Source organism: Squalius cephalus, assembly GCF_949319135.1.
Source record: "Squalius cephalus genome assembly, chromosome: 14".
NCBI lineage: Eukaryota > Metazoa > Chordata > Actinopteri > Cypriniformes > Leuciscidae > Squalius > Squalius cephalus.
Genome location: NC_137135.1, coordinates 19,346,397 through 19,364,890, shown reverse-complemented (window position 1 = coordinate 19,364,890; position 18,494 = coordinate 19,346,397). Strand labels below are relative to the sequence as shown.

The window sequence follows — 18,494 nt, the reverse complement described above, 5'->3', positions numbered from 1 at the left end:
AGACATTTCTTTTGCAGACAGCCGGTTGGTTCAGTAAAACGTCTCTTTTTCTTGGCTTCATCTCTCACCATGAGAATCATTTTCCAGCATGGTAATAATGCGTTCATTTCCATCATGCCAGCACAGTCGGATGTCACATTGCTGCTCTTTCCTTGTTTTTGTTTCTAAATGGACAAATCAATCAAATAAAGAAACATCATTTTTCTGCATTTATTTAAAAAGTCTGGATCTCATAATGCTAATTATCTTGAATTATTTCTCTAAAGATTTCTAATGACCAAACATAAATTCCAGGTTATCGCTTAGCGGCTTATCATTACAGAGTTGTCCGAAGATTAGGAAAAGTTAGTATTAATAACTTTTTATTTAAACAAAACAGTGTAACTCAGTGCTTGGAGCCAGTTACATGGTCGTTATAAATGTTTTTGCGATAAGACTATTTTGTTCTGCATTCCTCGACTTGTTTTTGCAAACTGTGTGTTTTTGTGTCGATTTTCCCCTTCACTCCTTCGAGCTGCCAAGTTGGGAATGAGCTGATACTGTAGGGAAGCAGAGCTGCATTTATACCCCTCTGGAGCTCCTGGGGAGAACTGGGGAGATGAGGAGGGGGAGTACAGAATGAGAGAGGGAGAGATAGAGTTTGTCAGAAGAGGTTAGAGAAGAAGAAAGAAGAAACTGTGTAGCACAGTAGTGGTCAGAGTCGGTGGACAGCTGTGTTGTGGGAGAGGAGATGTCAGACCCATTGAAGGGGAACAACAGAACAGATGAGGACAGTCAAGAGCTGGTGTTTGACATATTGATGAGGTCCAATAAAATAAAATAAAACTTTGATTAAAAAAAGATATGATGGAAGAGCAAAAAAGCTACATTGTTTAGGTTCATAAAGGTCTGGTGTCATTTATGGAGGCCATGCATGGTTACTGACGGGTATGGTTCTTAGTTCTGATATACTTTTAGCATTTTTGCCATTTTAATTATTACAGTTTTTCTCGATTGCTTAAACACTATAACCAGGCTTTTGAATTAAAATTGCAAAACCATAACGCCATTTATCAAAAAGCACACCCATTTCACTAAACTATAAACACTATTCCCTGTTTTGACACATGAGTCAGATTTGTTGAACTTTCACTGCAAAACTCTACACACAAATCCCTTCATTTCTCATTGCCTACACCATGTTGTCATTTAGAAAGCACTAGCATTCAATATTGTTCACTCAAGTCAGCACAGCTTCAGCTCAGTTAGCACACAATTACCCAGGTGGAAACACTAAGAGTCAAAATTTAACACACATCAACCAGATCCTTCAATAGATAGATAAAAGGGCCCAAATCAGTTTATTGTGTTTTGGAACAATGGATCCAGAAAGACATGAAGGAAGAGATCGAGGATAAGGAGGAGGAGGAGGAGGAGGAGAAGGAGGAGAAGGAAGGGCAAGAAGACAAGCAGTCTCAGATGAAATTCAAGCCACTCTAGTTGCCCATGTCTTTATCAGTGGTATGACTATGAGGGAGGCTGGGCTACGAGTAAGGCCAAATTTGAGTCGCTTTACCGTCGCCTCGAGAACCTTCAGGGAGGAGTGGTGGCAAACAAAATTCACTGAATAAAAGACAAACATTTCCAATAGTCTTTGATGAGGTTTATTTTCTTGCAAGAAAAGGCCAGCAGTCGTACAGTCAGACAGTGTGGCTGCAGAGTGTGACAGTGAAGGGAGTGCATCCTTTCTCCTTTATAGTCTTGACTCCCAGAATGTTATCTTTCTAGGCAAATTATGGTATTTCAACCATGTGTGGAACATTCTTAGACGTGTCCATCATATTGTCTCCTTGAGTGGAGGCCCTCCTGTCACGTCCCAACACTCTTTACCATTCCAATACAATTCCATATTAGAATAAGGTTTGTGTGTGCTCTTTTACTGTCATATGATGGTCACACACATCTTAAGTAAATATAAAAAAAAATTTAGAGGAGAAAAAAAAAAAAGAAAAAAAAAGTAAAACAGGGAAAAAAAGTTTTTTTTTGTTTTGTTGTTGTGTGTGTGTTGTACTGTGTAGAACATGGATGAATAAAAATGTGCCAATGTATCCACTGGTTGTGTCTTTTGTGTTCATCATGTGAAAAGGTTTGTGAGGGGGGGAACCACAAGCAACATAACTTACCAGTTTTGGAAATGTTGTTTTGAATTTATTGCACCAGTGTGTTAGACTATGTTGTAAGTGTGTGTGATTTTGAGGGCTTGTGTGTCCTGTCTGAGGGCAAAGTTTGGTTTTTCAGCAAGAGTGAATGGTTTTGAGTGTAGAGCTTCATTTTGACCTGAAAATAGGATGTTTGGGGAATTGGGTGAGACATTATGGATTTGTGTTTACAGTTTTGAGAATACGAGGCATAGTTTCAAGAAATGTGTTTAAGCAATCGAGAAAAACTGTAATAGTTATTTTACTTCCATACTATTTAAAATATGTATTAATATTTATAAATAATAAGTTGTAAAGACTGATTTTTACTTTAGTAAAAGTACAGAAGTACTCATTTTTAAAAGTATCAAAAGTAAAAAGTAAATGTCAATGCATTGTTTTATTAGTGTTGCATTGATGTATGTAATACTTACAGTACCTTATGCCTCTGAATCAATGCCTGCCTACCCACCCTCATATCAATATCAAATTTATTTCTAGATCACAGTTCCAGTAGTGGGATTGAATGTGAGATTGAATAAGTGCACTCAATAACGTCCACAGTGTCCAAAACCAAATGGCTGTTCCCTCCAATAGTGCCCTATTTAAAGTTTTTTGGCTTTTAGTATTAATGTTAGCCTTACTGTTATCTATAAGCTAGTGGGCTCCAAACAATGACAAAATTCGCATTTAGAAGATCAAACCCAATGTTGAAAATGAAAATCAGTTTGATGTCAGAATCCAACGTCAGATTGGATTCTGCAATGTTGCAATGTTAATCTCCAATGTTGGACAGATGTTGTATTGTGGTTGAAAATGTAGAACAGATTGACGTCAGAAACCAACATCAGTGGGGTTCTGACGTCAACCTGACTTTTCTTTTCAAGCAAAATCCAACGTCTGTCTGATGGATAGTGACGTCAATCCGACGTCGGGTTCAGACTTCAATCTGACTTTCATTTCCAACCAAAATGCAACCCCTGCAACTAAAATCATCCACTGACTGACATTACTACTTTCTACTCAAGGACCTTGACAGAAATGTAGTGGAGTAAAAAGTACGAAATTTGTCTTTCAAATTTAGTGAATTTAAAGAAAAAAGTTTCCAGAAAAAATAGTACAGATACTCAAAAAGTGTACTTACAGTACTCAAGTAAATGTACTTTGTTACTGTCCACCTCTGAAAATTACAGATTAAAATGTTAACTGATCTAATCAAAAATATATACAAGACAAACTAACAAAATTTTTTTTTGATAAAATATAGCCTAATTATTAACTTTTTCATATAAAATAATGGCATTTTTTTAATAATTAAAAATAAACTAATTTTTGAGTCTGACAATAAAGACACCACAAAACACAGCTATACAGCATAGTTCACAACATAATAATTCATCATTTCTGAACAGTGACTCTCAGTCTTTATTCACCTTGTTCTCATGGTTTCTCAATAGAATTCATAAAAGTATAGAATAGAATAGTTCTAATAAGGGCACATTGTAACACAGTGTTACAACATGCCCCACCTGCACAACTGGGATTTAAACCCGGCTAGTATCTTCTGCTGATTAGCGAAGAACCATCTCAACTGTTAAATAACAGATTGGGGATTAAAATAATATCAGATGTGTCTAATTTTAAATAAACACAAAAAACAGATATAAAAAGTTAGAAATTTACTTTTGCTGTGGTTAAATAAATGTTCAGTGATATCTTCCAAATATTTCTGAATTTTTGCACAATTTTTTCTCTATATTGTTGAAATGGCAACTAGTAAATACACTAAGTTTCGTCATCCTTGTATGTGTGGAAGTATTTAAAACAAGTGTGTTACAACTAGCCCCGCGTTAGGTTGTGCCTCGCTCACCCCAGTCCATGCACACATTGTCATGACTCTGATTGGCAGTATGCTGTGGAAACGAGTCAAGCACAATGACTATTGTTATGAAAAGATTTTTCCACTGTTGTGAGTCCAAAGCACTGGGTTGAACCAGAAGTCAATTAATGGATTAAAGAGTACAGAGGGAGTCTCTGATCTTGTTAACAATACTTATTTGCTTGGATGGCTACTGTACACTCAGCCTCAGTGTGATGGGAATTAAGAGCTGGGAAAGAATGGGACTTCTGTACTACACCCTAATGATTTGAAACTGTGCGCTAACCACACCTGTGTATGTAAGACAGAGTTCATACATACATTGAAAGTGCAGTTAACAGGAGTGCCACTGAATAGGTCTGGGTCTTTATTCCTGTATTCCAGAGAAGAAAGCATGGCCCCCTAAAAGGGATTGGATACTATTGAATACTCTTCAAGCTATTGTGGCTTCTCAGCTTACAGTCCAAGACAAAAAGTGTGCTATCATCTATCCCCATACACATTATCTGTCAATCACACATTATCTGTAATCAGGGATAAACAAAAAATGGAGTGATTCTGGTTCCTTAATGGTTCCATTCAATTTTTATTTTTATTTTTAATTTGAGGAAGAAATATGATAGAAACTGAAATGCAAATCTGTTGCAAACTGCGGGAACCATTTCAGTGATCAATCTAAAACAACAAATAACAATGTAATATACCACTAATAAAGTGAATCTTTAAAACAACATGTCAGTAATTACACTGAATTGGTCTCACTGGCCATAAGTACAACAATTTCAGTTCTTGGTTCATGGCGTCGAATAGCCTGGCTAACGTCAGACCTCTTCTCATTGAGACGTGGTCTGGGAACCACATGTTCATTTTCTCGTATTTGAGGCGTGGTTTACGAATGCCCAGAGCCGTTTATTGGGCGCTACGAATGTCTGTCAAATGCGCCTGTACGTAGCTCATAGCCAATCGTTTCAATTATACCAGATGACGTATGTAGAGCGACAGAAATTCAACGAGGAAGAAGACGAAATTAACTTGCGTTCTAAACTACTTAGAACACTATCTAAAGCTGCATCGAAAGGTAACTTCGCGTCTGATGCCATGTTGGATCCATAGATATAAACAAACTGCTTCGGTGTGTCGCATAGACGTCGTCATCGTCTTGCTGCTCCCTCCCCGTTCTGTGATTGGTTCCCTTTTTGAGGGGAAAATCTGGTCCATGGTGTCCAGGCTGCCTAGCAGCGTGAATAAAATCGGGAAACCCAGGCTAGGAGTCGAATATGATGATTCAGATACTCCAACTGATTCAAGTGTTTGTGATTCACTGAAAAGAGTCTTTGCTTGGAGATCAGACTTCACTGGTCTGTCACGATAGGTACTGAAGCGCCCGACAAAGGAAAGTATAGAACAAACAGTCTTTAATTGATAATACATCTGTTCGACTGGGAAAAAAAAGAAATCCACTAGAACATAACCACATCACACGTAAACGATCAACAATGGTAGACAACCCAGACAGCAACATAGTGTCGGCCCAGAAGCGGCCCACATATGGTACATTTGGATTCCACACTGACCGGATCTGGGCCGACACTATGTTGCTGTCTGGGAAAAGACTGACTGAAACAGAGGGCTTGAATGCATGGGCAAACGAAGGAGCAAACGAGATAATTGACAAGATACACCTGAACAGAGTCCAGGGGAAAGGTGAACTGAACTAATTAACAATGAAACTCAGACATGAACTGAACAGAAAAACAGATAAAAAACAAACTCTAAACATGAACAAATAAAGTCAAAACGTGACATGGTCATGCTGTGTTTTTCATTCACTAAAAAGGACCAGAATGTAAGAGTTTTTTGCTTGTGAATCTGAAGTTTTTGAATAAAAAATCACCTTCAGTGGGCACATGCTGTATGTTTTGGATTACAGCAATCAGACTTCACAGGTATGTATTGCGCTGAATAGTAATAAATGGAACACATTTGAATGGAGTCTTCCATCAGCTGTTACATAAATCATTCAGTTATGTTTTTTTTTTTTTTATGTAACCGGTTCTTGGTTCCAAACCCTGCTTAAAATGTATTTAGCTGGAAAAGTGTTGTTTCTTCTCAGCTTTACTTGAATTTGTGTTTATTGACTTTTGAGATATGTCAACACATGCCTCAAAATCTGTGCTTCAGTGGCTTTATACTGAAGGTTGTGTATATGTCTGTGAATTGAAAGAAACCAAGTGTCTTCTTCATTGACTTATTTTGCTTCCTTTGGTGAAAGAATTTCCCCCTTTTCATTTCATAGGAGCTTCAAAGCCTCTGCAAATTATCTGGTGTTGCTGGAGAAAAGGCTTTTCAGTTTGTCTAAAAAACCCAAAGAAGAGAAGACAAGAATCAGTTGTTCTGAAAATAGACAGCCTGGTGAATAGAGAAAAGGCCACAGAGGCACAGGACTGGAGCTGGAGCTGGAGGTGATAAAAGATCAGCTTTGGAGGAATGGACACACTTTCAAAGGCCCCTCCTCATGGCGAACCCCCCGCTCCACCTCCCTCCACGAGGCATGAAGCCAGGACAGGTCAAGAACAAGAGTCCCACTGTAAAGAGATCTGGGGATTGTCCAAGGTAGCAGATTCCTGTCGAGTGAATGAGCTTTAGGCTGCATTTCCTATGTCCTAACCCCTTATCGCTAACTGTGAAAGAGCATAGCAAATATCAGTGGCTTGTCAGCTAGAATGATATCCACTTCAGTCTCTGGTGGCTTGTGATGTTAAATAAGATATATGTCTGGAAGTGTCTGAAAGAAAACCAGGAGAAAGGGGAGCAGGAAACAGACAATGAGAACAGCGTGTCAGTGCCAGCGCACATCAACCAAATCTCGCTCACCCACAGTGACACTCAATGTAGCACTGATACCATCACTGAACAGTGTTTTGCTATGGTATTAGACATTTACAGCCTTCCAGAACCAAGACTTCAAGCATTCCTTAACCTAGTGCGAAACCGCAGGTTGAGAGAACAGCCCTGGGGTATTGTGGGGGAAAAAAATCTTTTGTATTGGAAATGAAGCAGATGTAACATTAACTTTAGTATGGGAGCCTCAAAGTAAAAAGTAAGTGATTGAAACTTATATCTACCAGTTGTGACTATGTATCACAATGTGCCTTTATTTCTTGCAATGTGCCTTAGAATCTCACAATTGTAACTGTATTCCACAATGTGAATTTGTTTCTTATTTTACATATTATCTCACAATTACCCCCTTTTTTTTTTACTCTGAAGCTGCAGGCTTGCATACTTTGGCACTATGTGTTGCTAGTTTAGTCGAGCAAATTTGATATGCTTTTTGCTATGCACTTGAGCAACAAAAGCAATTGAAATGCTTTTCCCCCTGCAACATTCACACGCACGTGTTGGAGACTGTTTAAAGCTGTGTATTTTAGCCATTAAAGTCCCTAGAAATCTTTTGACCAAAGTAAGAAAGGAAGGAAGAACGAAAGTGTTTTGTGCAGGTTAGGGCAAGTGGTGTGAGTGCTTGAGGTAGATCAAGGTCAGAAGGTTATATTCAAGCTTGCACTATGGGTCAGTCAAGACGCCATCACGACTGAAACACACCCAAATATTTCTGGAATGTGTCCTGCCATGAGACCAACCCACAATAATCTGTAATTTGAACCCCTTTAAACCCTAACAGGTAAGATTCGTTACACCTATAGATTTAAGGAGTCACAATAAAAAATACATGCTAAAAGAATTACCTAAACACATGTACATGTGTTCGTACTTGCGTTGAGTGGCATAGTAAATGCAGTGCAATTTAACTGAACTGAGAAGGAATGTATATCCTAAAGACATGCCTGCCTTGACTGTCACCTATGTTTGATAGACAGCTTAAAAACACCTGTAGGAATATTTTAATGTGTGCCAAGACATGCCCAGAATAAATGCTCTGTTAGCGGACAGGTTTGTCATTACATTTAAAGAATCACGAGATAACGACGTGCTGTACTGAACACGTACCAGACTGTTCACACATTGATGTTGGTTTAGGACACACCATCTTCCCCTTTGTCCCTGTGACGGCGGCACTAGGACCCCGCAGGGATGCGCAATATTGCGCCTCGGTTATTGGGCTTGGACGACCTCAGTTTTGCACTACCGCAATCACCATTCAGCGGAGAGTAAGTGTGCTGTCTGCTTTGTTGAAATAAGGACTCTTGAAAAGAAGCCGTTTTTGAATAAAAGCTGGGGGTTAAAAGGATTGTGTATGTTTTTGGTGGACCTGTCACGCGCTCCAGCACTTCACAGTGGAGATGGGAGTAAACCTGGAGAATGGGATACCCGGTGAACTTCCTGGAGACGAATTTGTGATTTGGATTTAAACAAGCCTTGATCATTATTAACACAGCTTGAAGTTAAGTATCCTCCGCTAATTCCGAAACTGTTTTGTGTCATTTTCTCGGTCAGACGCGCGCGTAAAGCTCTGGCGCACGGGTCAAACACTGTTGCTCTTGTTGGCTGTACACAATTAAATTCCCGTTTAATTCGAGATGCCTCTACAAGCTGCAAAAAAAGAGAGTAAAAACCGAAAAATCTATTTTATTTAACCCACTTTTCCATTATAAAATGCTCAGTTTGTGTAGAGGCTGTATCTCCTGGCTTCCATTGGCGCAAGTGCATTGTAGTTGTTGGTTTGTACAGAGCGATGGGAAAGTGAGGGTAGGTAAACACAGTTTGTTTTCCTTGAGTTTAACAACAACGCAAGTTCTTTGGACATTCATTCATGATGTGAAAGACAACAAAAAAGACGAAATGAGGGGCTTTCGGGACAAAGGGATGTTGTATAGGAAACAGGTTGTGTCCAGGGAATTCCTCAGGTGTCACACTGGGTGTCCATGATGAATAGAGCAGATGAGAAGTGCTAGTATAAAGGGACAATATCAAGTAATTTGTATAAGGCCTATGTCTTGACTATTGTGTGCGTCGCGTATTGATTTTTTTTTTTTTATCGATATTTTCCACCAGAAAAATTAATAGGCAAGGCACGTATTTGACAAAACCTAGGGAATAATAAGTACAGCTTTTTTTCCCTATATAAACTTACAGGTGAAGTCAGCTTTTTATTTTATTTAGCTAATTTTACACATTAAGTGATGTACACTCTGAAAAAGCTGATTTATTCTAAATGAAGTGACTTCACTCATATACAATGCATAAAGTAGGCCTACTAAACAAAACAATTAAATACAATATAAAATTACAATTCAAATTACAGAATGTAGCATGAGACAAAATGAAACAAAAAAGATAAACAAGCAGCTTTGGTATGAAGTGACAGTAGCTAGTAAACAAACTTTATTTATCCAGGCAGATGGGTATCAGTATGATAAGTCCAAAACCACTGGTACTATTAGAACGGATAAGAGCCAGCTAAACATGTCAACGCTCTTAAAAAAATAAACGTTGTAAACGGGGGTTTTCACAGCAATGCCTTTTTGGTTTCCTTTCAGTGAAGTTTTTTCTTAAGGCTGAAATACACTCCTACACAACATTTGTGCCCCAATTTACAGCCTGGACAAGTTGACACTCCAACCTTTAGAACATTTTAATAATCTGAAGAACCTTTTTCCACTATAAAGAACCTTTTGTTTCCATGGATGATAAAGGTTCTTCATAGCACCATAGATGCCAAAAAAAAAGAGTGAAGCCATTAAATTTCTATGACCTTATATCTGCAAAATTAAGAACATCTTGAGTTTTATTTCATGCTTGCATATATGTTTGTGTTTGCTTTTAGGTTGCATACATCTTAGCCATGGTGCCTAACCGCGCACTGGGACTGGCCCATCCTTGCTGTGTTGGCCTGCTGTTCTTACTCCTCCTGCCCAGCTCGGTTTCAGTGAGAGAACCTCGACATCAGTCTCCCGCCCACCTCCCCTCGCTGATACCTCATGCCACCCTACCGCTGTCCCGCTCTCGCTTCAGCGCCAAAGCTCAGCTGGACCTCACTACTCACTGCAACGAGAGCTGCTACCACAAAGAAGAAGACATGGATAAAGAGCACCTAGCTTTCGAAACACTTTATGCAGATGGCTCCCGAACATTAACTACTGTTGACCTGGGTGAAAATGAGACTGAACTTCCTTTCAGGCAGCCCAAAGTAACCGCTCCCGGACACAAGCGGCTAAAACGGCAGATTTACGGTTCAGATGGGCGCTTTAACATCCGCGGTGACCACTTCCTTCTGGACTACCCGTTCTCCACAGCTGTTCGTATCTCTACCGGCTGCACTGGAGTCCTGGTGTCCCAGCAGCACGTCCTGACCGCAGCCCACTGCGTGCACGATGGGAAGGATTACGTCAAAGGAGCGAGGAAACTCAGGGTGGGCTTTCTGATCCCTCCGTCTATTAACGGTACAAGGCCGGGTCAGGCTCCTGTGAAGAAACCCTTGGTGCGCTGGGTGAGAGTTAAACGGACCCGAGTTCCTAAAGGTTGGATTCAAGGTCCTCAAGAGGTCAGCATGGACTTTGACTACGCACTTCTAGAGTTACGTTGGCCTCACCGGCGTCCCTTCATGCGGCTGGCTGTGGCACCCACCTCAGATAATTTGGCTGGTAAACGCATCCACTTCTCTGGATTTGACAGTGACCGGCCCGGGGAACTGGTGTACCGCTTTTGTCCGGTGGAGGATGAGTCCAACGATTTGATCTACCAGCACTGTGACGCCCGTCCGGGTGCGAGTGGCTCTGGTGTTTACGGACGTGTGTGGGACGATACTTTAGAGCGATGGGAGCGCAAGGTCATCGGGATCTTCTCGGGCCACCAGTGGCTGGAAATCAATGGAGAGAATCGTGACTACAACGTGGCCGTTCGCTTCACTCCACTGAAGTTTGCTCAGATCTGTTACTGGGTTCATGGAAATAAGGTGGACTGCAATCAGGACTGAAGACATGACACAGAGGAATGGGACAATATAAAATCATAGACAAAATACAACGTGCCTGATTTTGGAACCTGCACTTTACAGTCTTTTACGGGTGTGGCTACTGAATCTGAGACGAAAGAAGGTCCATTGCTGGTAGATCACTACTCACATGGGTTGAGCTGGGACTTTATTTAACCACTACCTTTAGTTTTTGCTCGCCATACTGCCAACGTTACTCAGCTTTAGACTCTGAGGTCGACAACACCAACAGATTTATCTTGTCAAGTCTTTGATCCCCCTTCCCAGACAGCAACATAGTGTCGGCCCAGATCCGGCCCACATCTGGTACACGTGGAATCCACGCGTACCAGATGTGGGCCGGATCTGTGCCGACACTATTTTGCTGTCTCGGTTAAGTGATTCTCTCCACAGCCTTCAGATTCCACATTACAGAAGCTTTAAACTGTTGTTTGCACTTTTAGAAACTAGAATTGGGATGGAGGTTTTATTCTGATCTCATCCCTTGGGTTTTGTGTAACACTAGATTAACATACGCTGAGTTTATTTGGTGACTTAAAGTAGAGGAAAAATGGCTAAGCTTCCTTAATTTCCATCCCTGAACATCACAATAACAAAATCGATGACTGGAGATGTAGTGTGGGTGTTGAGAGTTAATAGAAATTAAAAGCATAGATCCTTAGTTTATTTTAATGCATACATCTGGATCTGTAACCCATGAATTCAATTCACTCTTCTACAGTTACATACTCTTTTTCAAGATAGATAAAGACCTCGTATTGGTAAAATTACAGTATCTGTTTGTAAATTATTTTTCTTATTCTTTTATGTTGAATTAATATAAAGACCAAACAAACACAAACTAAGAGAAAGGTTGTGGGGTAAATGTTGATTATAGGGTAAATGTTGATTATAGTTCTATTTTTAAAAAGCTTTTTATTTTAATAAACTAAAATGTCTCTTGTTTTTGCTTTTTTCATTGCAAATTGGACTTTTTTATGTTGTAAAGAAGTGGTGATAATAGCATATATGATTCTGTGTTGTATATTTCAAGTATGATAAAAAGAAAAAAAAGAGAAAAAAATCTGAATATTATTACTGTATGTAAAATGTGACACTGATACCCTCTGGTGGTAAGCAGAGGAAGACGTAAAAATACTGCCAGAAACCATTGGCAACCTTTAAACAGCAATTACAGTTACACTTTTTGGCTTGTATTGTTTATGGTTAGTTTATATTTCATAGAGAATATATGAGTTCAGTGTTGTAATAGCTACTAATAGCTTGTGGTTTGATTCATAATTGCAAAAATACTGGATTACGAAAGGCAAAGGTGCAGACAGACGATTGTAGTTCAGCACAGGAAGTAGGAAGGTTCATTTTTTTCAGTAAGGTTTTGAAATGAATCTCTACTGCCCTCCAATGGTTGTCGTGTACATCTTTCATTGAGTCTTTCACAACATGGCTGAACAGTCCTCGCGGTTCGGTCAGTCAGTCAGGAGCGATTATACTGACGTGAATACATTACTCAACAGTGTTGCAGGAGCTCAGCGATTTAATATAGCACAAATTGTCCGGTAAGATATGTTTTAAAGAACAAACTGGAGCGTTTCATACTACACACAAACATCATTAATTCATTGAAGTCATTCAAAATTGTTCACAGACATCCCTGTGGTACTTTTAGTGAAATAAATGTTTTAATAACGGTTTATCAGCATGTTCTCAATTACTGATACCCATCCTCAAGCAGTTTACTGGCAATAGCTTCATCCACATTTATATTCTACATTATAGATGTGACATACGGTGAATGCTTTTTCCCCCCCGTCAGTCATCCCATCTACATCTCTCTTCTATGTGGTATCTATTCTAAATGTCAAAAAATGACAGGCATATTGAGATATTGAGGAAACATCTTTATGCCACAAATATCAATTTGTCAGTGAAACAATACTGCTGCCATTTCTCAGAGATTTAACCAATTAGCCTGTTATGGAATTGATTTGATTGTTTAAATGGAATTGCATGTTTAATAGTATCCAATGCAGTTGACATGCCATCATCTTCAAATACTGAATTATTGTACATGATGGATTTGCAATCATAGTTTCAATATAATCAGCAATTTTTATTATTGGCTTGTAGTCTACCGAACGACATTATTAAAAGCCAAGCCACCCATCAAATCTATATGGAGGATGACAAAGCAATCAGAGTCTCTTTGTTTGGATCCATTTGAACTTTATGAATTTTGCAACCATCACATATATCAGTGCATAAACCATGCTGAACACTGATAAAACAGCAACAAATGCAGAATAAGCAAAATGTAAGCACATATATATATATATATAAATATAAACCAATATTAAAGATCAACTCGAGATTCAAAGACTTTAAAAATTAGATTCACCTTGGGGCACAAAAAATAAATAAAGCCAGCCTTCACACTGATGATTTGCCAAACATGAAGAAACAAACCAGTTGTAACAGCAGAGTTGTTTAGTGCTTTTTTTTATTAGAGATAAGGAGACGATACAAAACATCCACTGACCAATATCAATCAAAGCTCTGTACACAGGCTGCCCAAATATATCGCTCCCCATCTAAACTTCATACGTGTCCATCAATACACTCAATCCAATTCATCAACAGACCGCTCACCCACTAGGTCCCAGATTTTACAGGTAGAAGGAATGTGTACAATTTCTTGACACCAGTGCCATGGTTTTGAATTACATTTTGAAATATTTAAATCAGATGGAATCATTAAAACAACATGTGAACTCAAATAAAACAAAAGGGGGGAAGGGGCAAGTAAACTGTTCCCAGAATGGTCCAATAACATTGTGTGATTTTGGAGGAAATTTTGTACTTAACCTAGTCAACACACATACTTAGAAAAACTGAACTATATGTTTGGCAAAACAAAAACAAAAAACCTAAATCTTAAGAACAAAGAGTATGTTGTATAGCTGAATTGTAACGGCTGCTGTCTCAGTCTTTTCTTTCAACAATCCCATGGAACTCAGAAAGAACGAAAACCTGCCAGTACACATTTACAGTTATATTACTTTGTTTTTATAATCATCATCCTTCATTTTTGTCTTTTAAGATCTTTTTTTTTTTCTCTTTAATGTTTTTGTTCTTGTTCATTGTATGTGTGAACTGGAATGACAGCCTACATCTTTCATCAAGTGTGGAGTTTGGAAACTGTCACTTTTGCCCAACCCTCCCCACCCACATTAACCCACCCCGTGGCCCCACAAACAGTCGTGCTGGCCCACCTGCCCCACCCACGTCGGAATGAACGGCTAACCCCTGAAATGTGTCAGCCTCAATCGGACAGAGGCTTCCCCTCGAGAGTCACCACTGATGAACCCCCAAGCTTCTCAGCAAGGGTCTTTCGGTCCTTGATATCATCCAAACCGTTCACTTGCCACTCGTGCTTGATACCTGTGAAACACAAGAGAGCAAAAATGCTTCAGATCTCACATTCATTTATACATTTTATAATTGTACATTATTTTGATTTTCCTTTTTTGATGGACAGCATTACCTGTAAACTTCTTCTTGATGGCATCCTTGGAGCTGGCGTAGATCATCTTGCTTTTAAGTGGGGCACTCTCCGGGGCCCTGGACAACACAACAAGAGATCAGATCATCTGTTTCACACAAGCATTTGACATAAGTCTACATCAGAGATGTCCAATCCGGTTACTGGAGATCCAAGTTCAGCTTCAACCCTAATCAAACACCTGAACCAGCTAATGAAGACCTTCAGGAACACTTGAAAGTTACAGACAGGCCTGGAACTGAACTCTGCAGAAAGCCAGATCTACAGAAACAGGACTAGGAGCCCCTGGTTTAAACGAAGTACATTCGCAGACTTACCAGAAAATGAAAACCAGGTCCTCTTTCTTGGTCTCTTTAGTCTCATATGTGGCATCATAGAGAGCGTAGCGACAGTCGTTGGGAGGAAGCATCTTGACAAACTTGAGGTAGGGATCTCCTTCATCTCCCTGCAGGATCTCCTGGCCCTCCTCCATAATGATTTTCTTCTTATCCTCACTCAGGCAGAAAAGAACAGCCTTCTTCCTCTTGCTCTTCTCCTCCTCATTGCTATGAGCCTTGCGAACCTTCATATCGTTGAAGACCGTCAAGACATTCTCTTCCACTGTAACTCCGGAGGCCTGCGAGAACACAAAACACACACAGGATAAGGTCACATGGGTTTGAATAGAGGGAAGTGAGTGAGCTGATGAGCAAGGAGGCATGAATGTGTGGGTGCAAAACGAGAAGTGAATGAATGGGATTTTGCACCAAACCGTCTTGTCTGATCTAGTTAGACGGGCTGCCCTTTTAACAAAACTGAATACTTGGACCTCATTTGGCTGAATCCAAACTACTGGGCCTGCAGGTTTTGCAACACAAGACAGAAGCGAGTGACTAAACAAAAAACCCAGCCATGGGAGAAACAGGACTGCACACTTCAAGGGCAGTGGAATGAGAGTCATAGCAAAAGAACTTGAATGACATTCTGGGTGCAAATTATCCATTGTTGCAGTGATGTGGTTTCTACTCCCAAAAAAAAACTAAATAGCAAGTTAAAGAAAAAGGGTGGTTTGAACAAGGCACCATTCTTCCCTGGTCACACGACTTCAGACATCCTCCAACACATTTGAACAGAGGGATGGTTGGGCACTTCCTCATAAGAGTTGATTCAATTTATACTGAGCATCTGATTTAAAGCAGGATCATTAAATGTGAATAAAATTGGCCGTAGAGAATTATAAGAGAGCCATGTCATTCAAATCTGGTGTACAGCTTTAGATTGCAAAACAATGATTCTTCTGTGAAAAATCAAAATGGCCTCAGTCACACCAGTCCCATGAACCTACTCAAGTCCTCTGATTTCCATTAGAAACAGGGATCAGTGTAATGCTGCACTGCTATAACCAAACATTCAACAGAAAACATCTCAAAGAAATGAGAAAACCTGAACATTTAGTTCTCTAGAGCAGATCTAGCTTCTGAATAGCACATTAGGACATGTGAAAAGGTGGAAACAAAGAGCCCTGTGGGGTAGATGTTTGAGTGGCCCACTTACAGGAAACGCATGTCTAAAGGGTGGAAACCGGGTCTGCTTAAGGTGTGAGTGTCAGGAATGCATTAAGATGCCTCATTACCTAACAATCACAAATAATGAAAGAAATAGGACATTACAGGCCCAAGGGATAATCAGGATTCCCACACCTTTTGACCAATGAATCACGACTTTCAGTCTTTTATGACTAACTGTATAAATACTTTCCATGATTGTGGGATCCTCGTTTCGGGCGAAAATGCCCTTTAGATACTCATCTAAGAATCATCTACAAATGTTTAAGACAAAAGCTTAAAAAAAATTAAAACATTAAGTTTGTTTTGAACGAGTCACCAAAGATTCTAGATCTTCCGCCAGCATCTTAAGAAAAAACACGCCCTCATCTGTCATCTAGTGTCATAAAAAGAGTAAAAGTCCAAAGTTAAAGCACAAGGACAATAATGCTGCAGGTAAATCATCCACGTTCACTGAGAAGTGAAACCCACAGTAGAAATGAGATACAGGAAATGACATCGTGGGTCCTTAAATGAAAAGAGAGCTTGTACGTTTTAAAAAAGAAACAAGATGTATAACGAGTCATCACTTGCCTCTCACAGAAAGAGATTTTGTTTGTGGCCTATGACGTGTACATTGTCCTAGTGACGAGGCTACCGAGACTGCTCACACCGGAACCGGCATTTCCTTCAGCCTACACGCGACACGAACGCAATTTCCTCTCAATTTCTCAAGTATCTTCCGTGTCTACAGAAACAAGTTGACGAAAGCGACGCAGCAATAAATAATAAAAAAGCAAGCAAAGCATATTCAGCCAAATATCCACAAGCACTGCGCGTCACAGACAAGAAACGTCACGTGCTTAAAGACAAAATGCCGATAAAACGAAATGCATATACATTATGGAAATTAAACGCGTCGAGCAAAGATAAAACGTCCGATACGCTACGATTCACCAAAGTTACGTCCAACCAGGAAGAGTGTAGTCGTGCACACGTTGCCTGCCGATACGCAAACGCACAAGTAACGGTTCTTAAGCTCGGCTTCCTCCCTCCCAGCGCATATATTTTATAATGTTTCATATAAACCCGAGCTGCAATCGACCTAAAACACTTTTCCTAGTCGAGGTATCTTTTTTCGGTCAAAGAAATAAACCTCCACCATCTGTGCATCAAGAATTAGGGTGGGGCCACGGTTGCGGTGTTCCTGCATGCGTTACAAATATCCGCAAAATGAACGCGTTCCGAAGACGAAAAGCGGAGTATAAACACGCGGGGCTTCGACCTCAGCAGGGAATAATCTGCGTTTTCACACACGCCCGCAGTCTCTCTGGTGCGGCAAACGTGAGCGATGGTGTTTTCTGGCCGTGTTCAGACAAAGGACAGACTCAAGAAAGCGCTTCATCTGGCAAACGAAAAACGCAGTTAAACACACACCGGTTTGCGGACATTGATTTATACACATCCTCTCTTAATTTCGCCGTGCGATCTAATGGTGTGTGGAGAGATGGGGCCTGTAGGTAGAGTGTAATGAAAAGCAGCGAGGCCTTTCCTGGGCCTCGACTCACGGAAATAAAGGAAGCTGAGCGGGGAAATGGCGCCAGTAGTTTTTGGGTCTCATTTTTTGCCAATCTCATCGCATCCGAATAGCTGAAGGCCACGCACAACCAAAACATCGAGAGCTGTGAGATTAACTGCAACGTTATATATATATATATAGAAATAAAACTGCTCAAAGAACACTGCCACAAGAGCCAAGGAAACGTTTTTCTAACAATTTACGGCACTTAACGTAGCCTGCAGCTATAGTCGGCGGAGGCGTTAATTGACAGATTTGATTCTCAGATTATTCATTCACCCTAAAAAGCCCACAGCCTAGTCATTAAACTCTTCAAACACGTTGGAAATAGCCGTAAATCGTATAATTATTATTTAAATATAGACATACCATGGTTGTTTCTCTGTGCTAGTCAGCGTCTGGATAGGAATTGAATGAGCTGTGATGCAGTCCTTCGCTCTCACACTTGATACAACGCTCGGGCGCGCCCTTTTGCGCGTGGCCGCGCGGCAGATGGGAGCGAGCATCCATGTCACGCGCTTATTGAGGTGTTATGGGAACTGTAGTTTTGGGCTCCACACAAATGGTCGTGAACACATAAAAATATATTCACTGTTGTCAGTAGTACATTGGCACAAACGTATGGTCGTTGAAAAGCGTTTATACAAGGTTGTACATTTTAAAGTTGCACTTTTTATTAAGCATTTGTTATTAAAAAAAATCAGTTATATTTTACAACATAAATACAATATATAGCACATAATGTGTCGTTTAACAGTACTCTAAAATGTATGTCAACTCTTTTATATATGAATTATATATGAGGAGCTCTTTTCCAAAACGGGA

At 40.0% G+C, this 18,494-nt stretch overlaps 2 protein-coding genes across 2 annotated transcripts; one reads left to right on the top strand and one right to left on the bottom strand.

Annotated features, from left to right (window-relative positions):
* Positions 1 to 8,904: 8,904 nt before the first annotated feature.
* Positions 8,905 to 13,878, top strand: prss23 (serine protease 23). Its single transcript, XM_079892736.1, has 2 exons — positions 8,905 to 8,988; positions 9,842 to 13,878. The coding sequence occupies exons 1-2, from the start codon at positions 8,956 to 8,958 to the stop codon at positions 10,988 to 10,990; spliced, it is 1,182 nt and encodes a 393-aa protein (XP_079748862.1). The 5' UTR covers positions 8,905 to 8,955; the 3' UTR covers positions 10,991 to 13,878.
* Positions 13,879 to 14,098: 220 nt separating this feature from the next.
* On the bottom strand, positions 14,099 to 18,190 carry cfl1 (cofilin 1). The gene is given in 5 exon segments (XM_079892737.1): positions 14,099 to 14,446; positions 14,550 to 14,626; positions 14,885 to 15,183; positions 18,039 to 18,058; positions 18,061 to 18,190. Coding segments are annotated over 5 exon segments (630 nt in total). The 5' UTR covers positions 18,176 to 18,190; the 3' UTR covers positions 14,099 to 14,327.
* Between the last annotated feature and the right edge of the window lie 304 nt (positions 18,191 to 18,494).

Coding starts and splice junctions, on each gene's coding strand:
- prss23 (XM_079892736.1), top strand. CDS start 8,956: ATGAGAAGTGCTAGTATAAAGGGACAATATCAA. Junction 8,989..9,841: donor GTATAAAGGGACAATATCAA/GTAATTTGTATA, acceptor GTTTGCTTTTAG/GTTGCATACATCTTAGCCAT.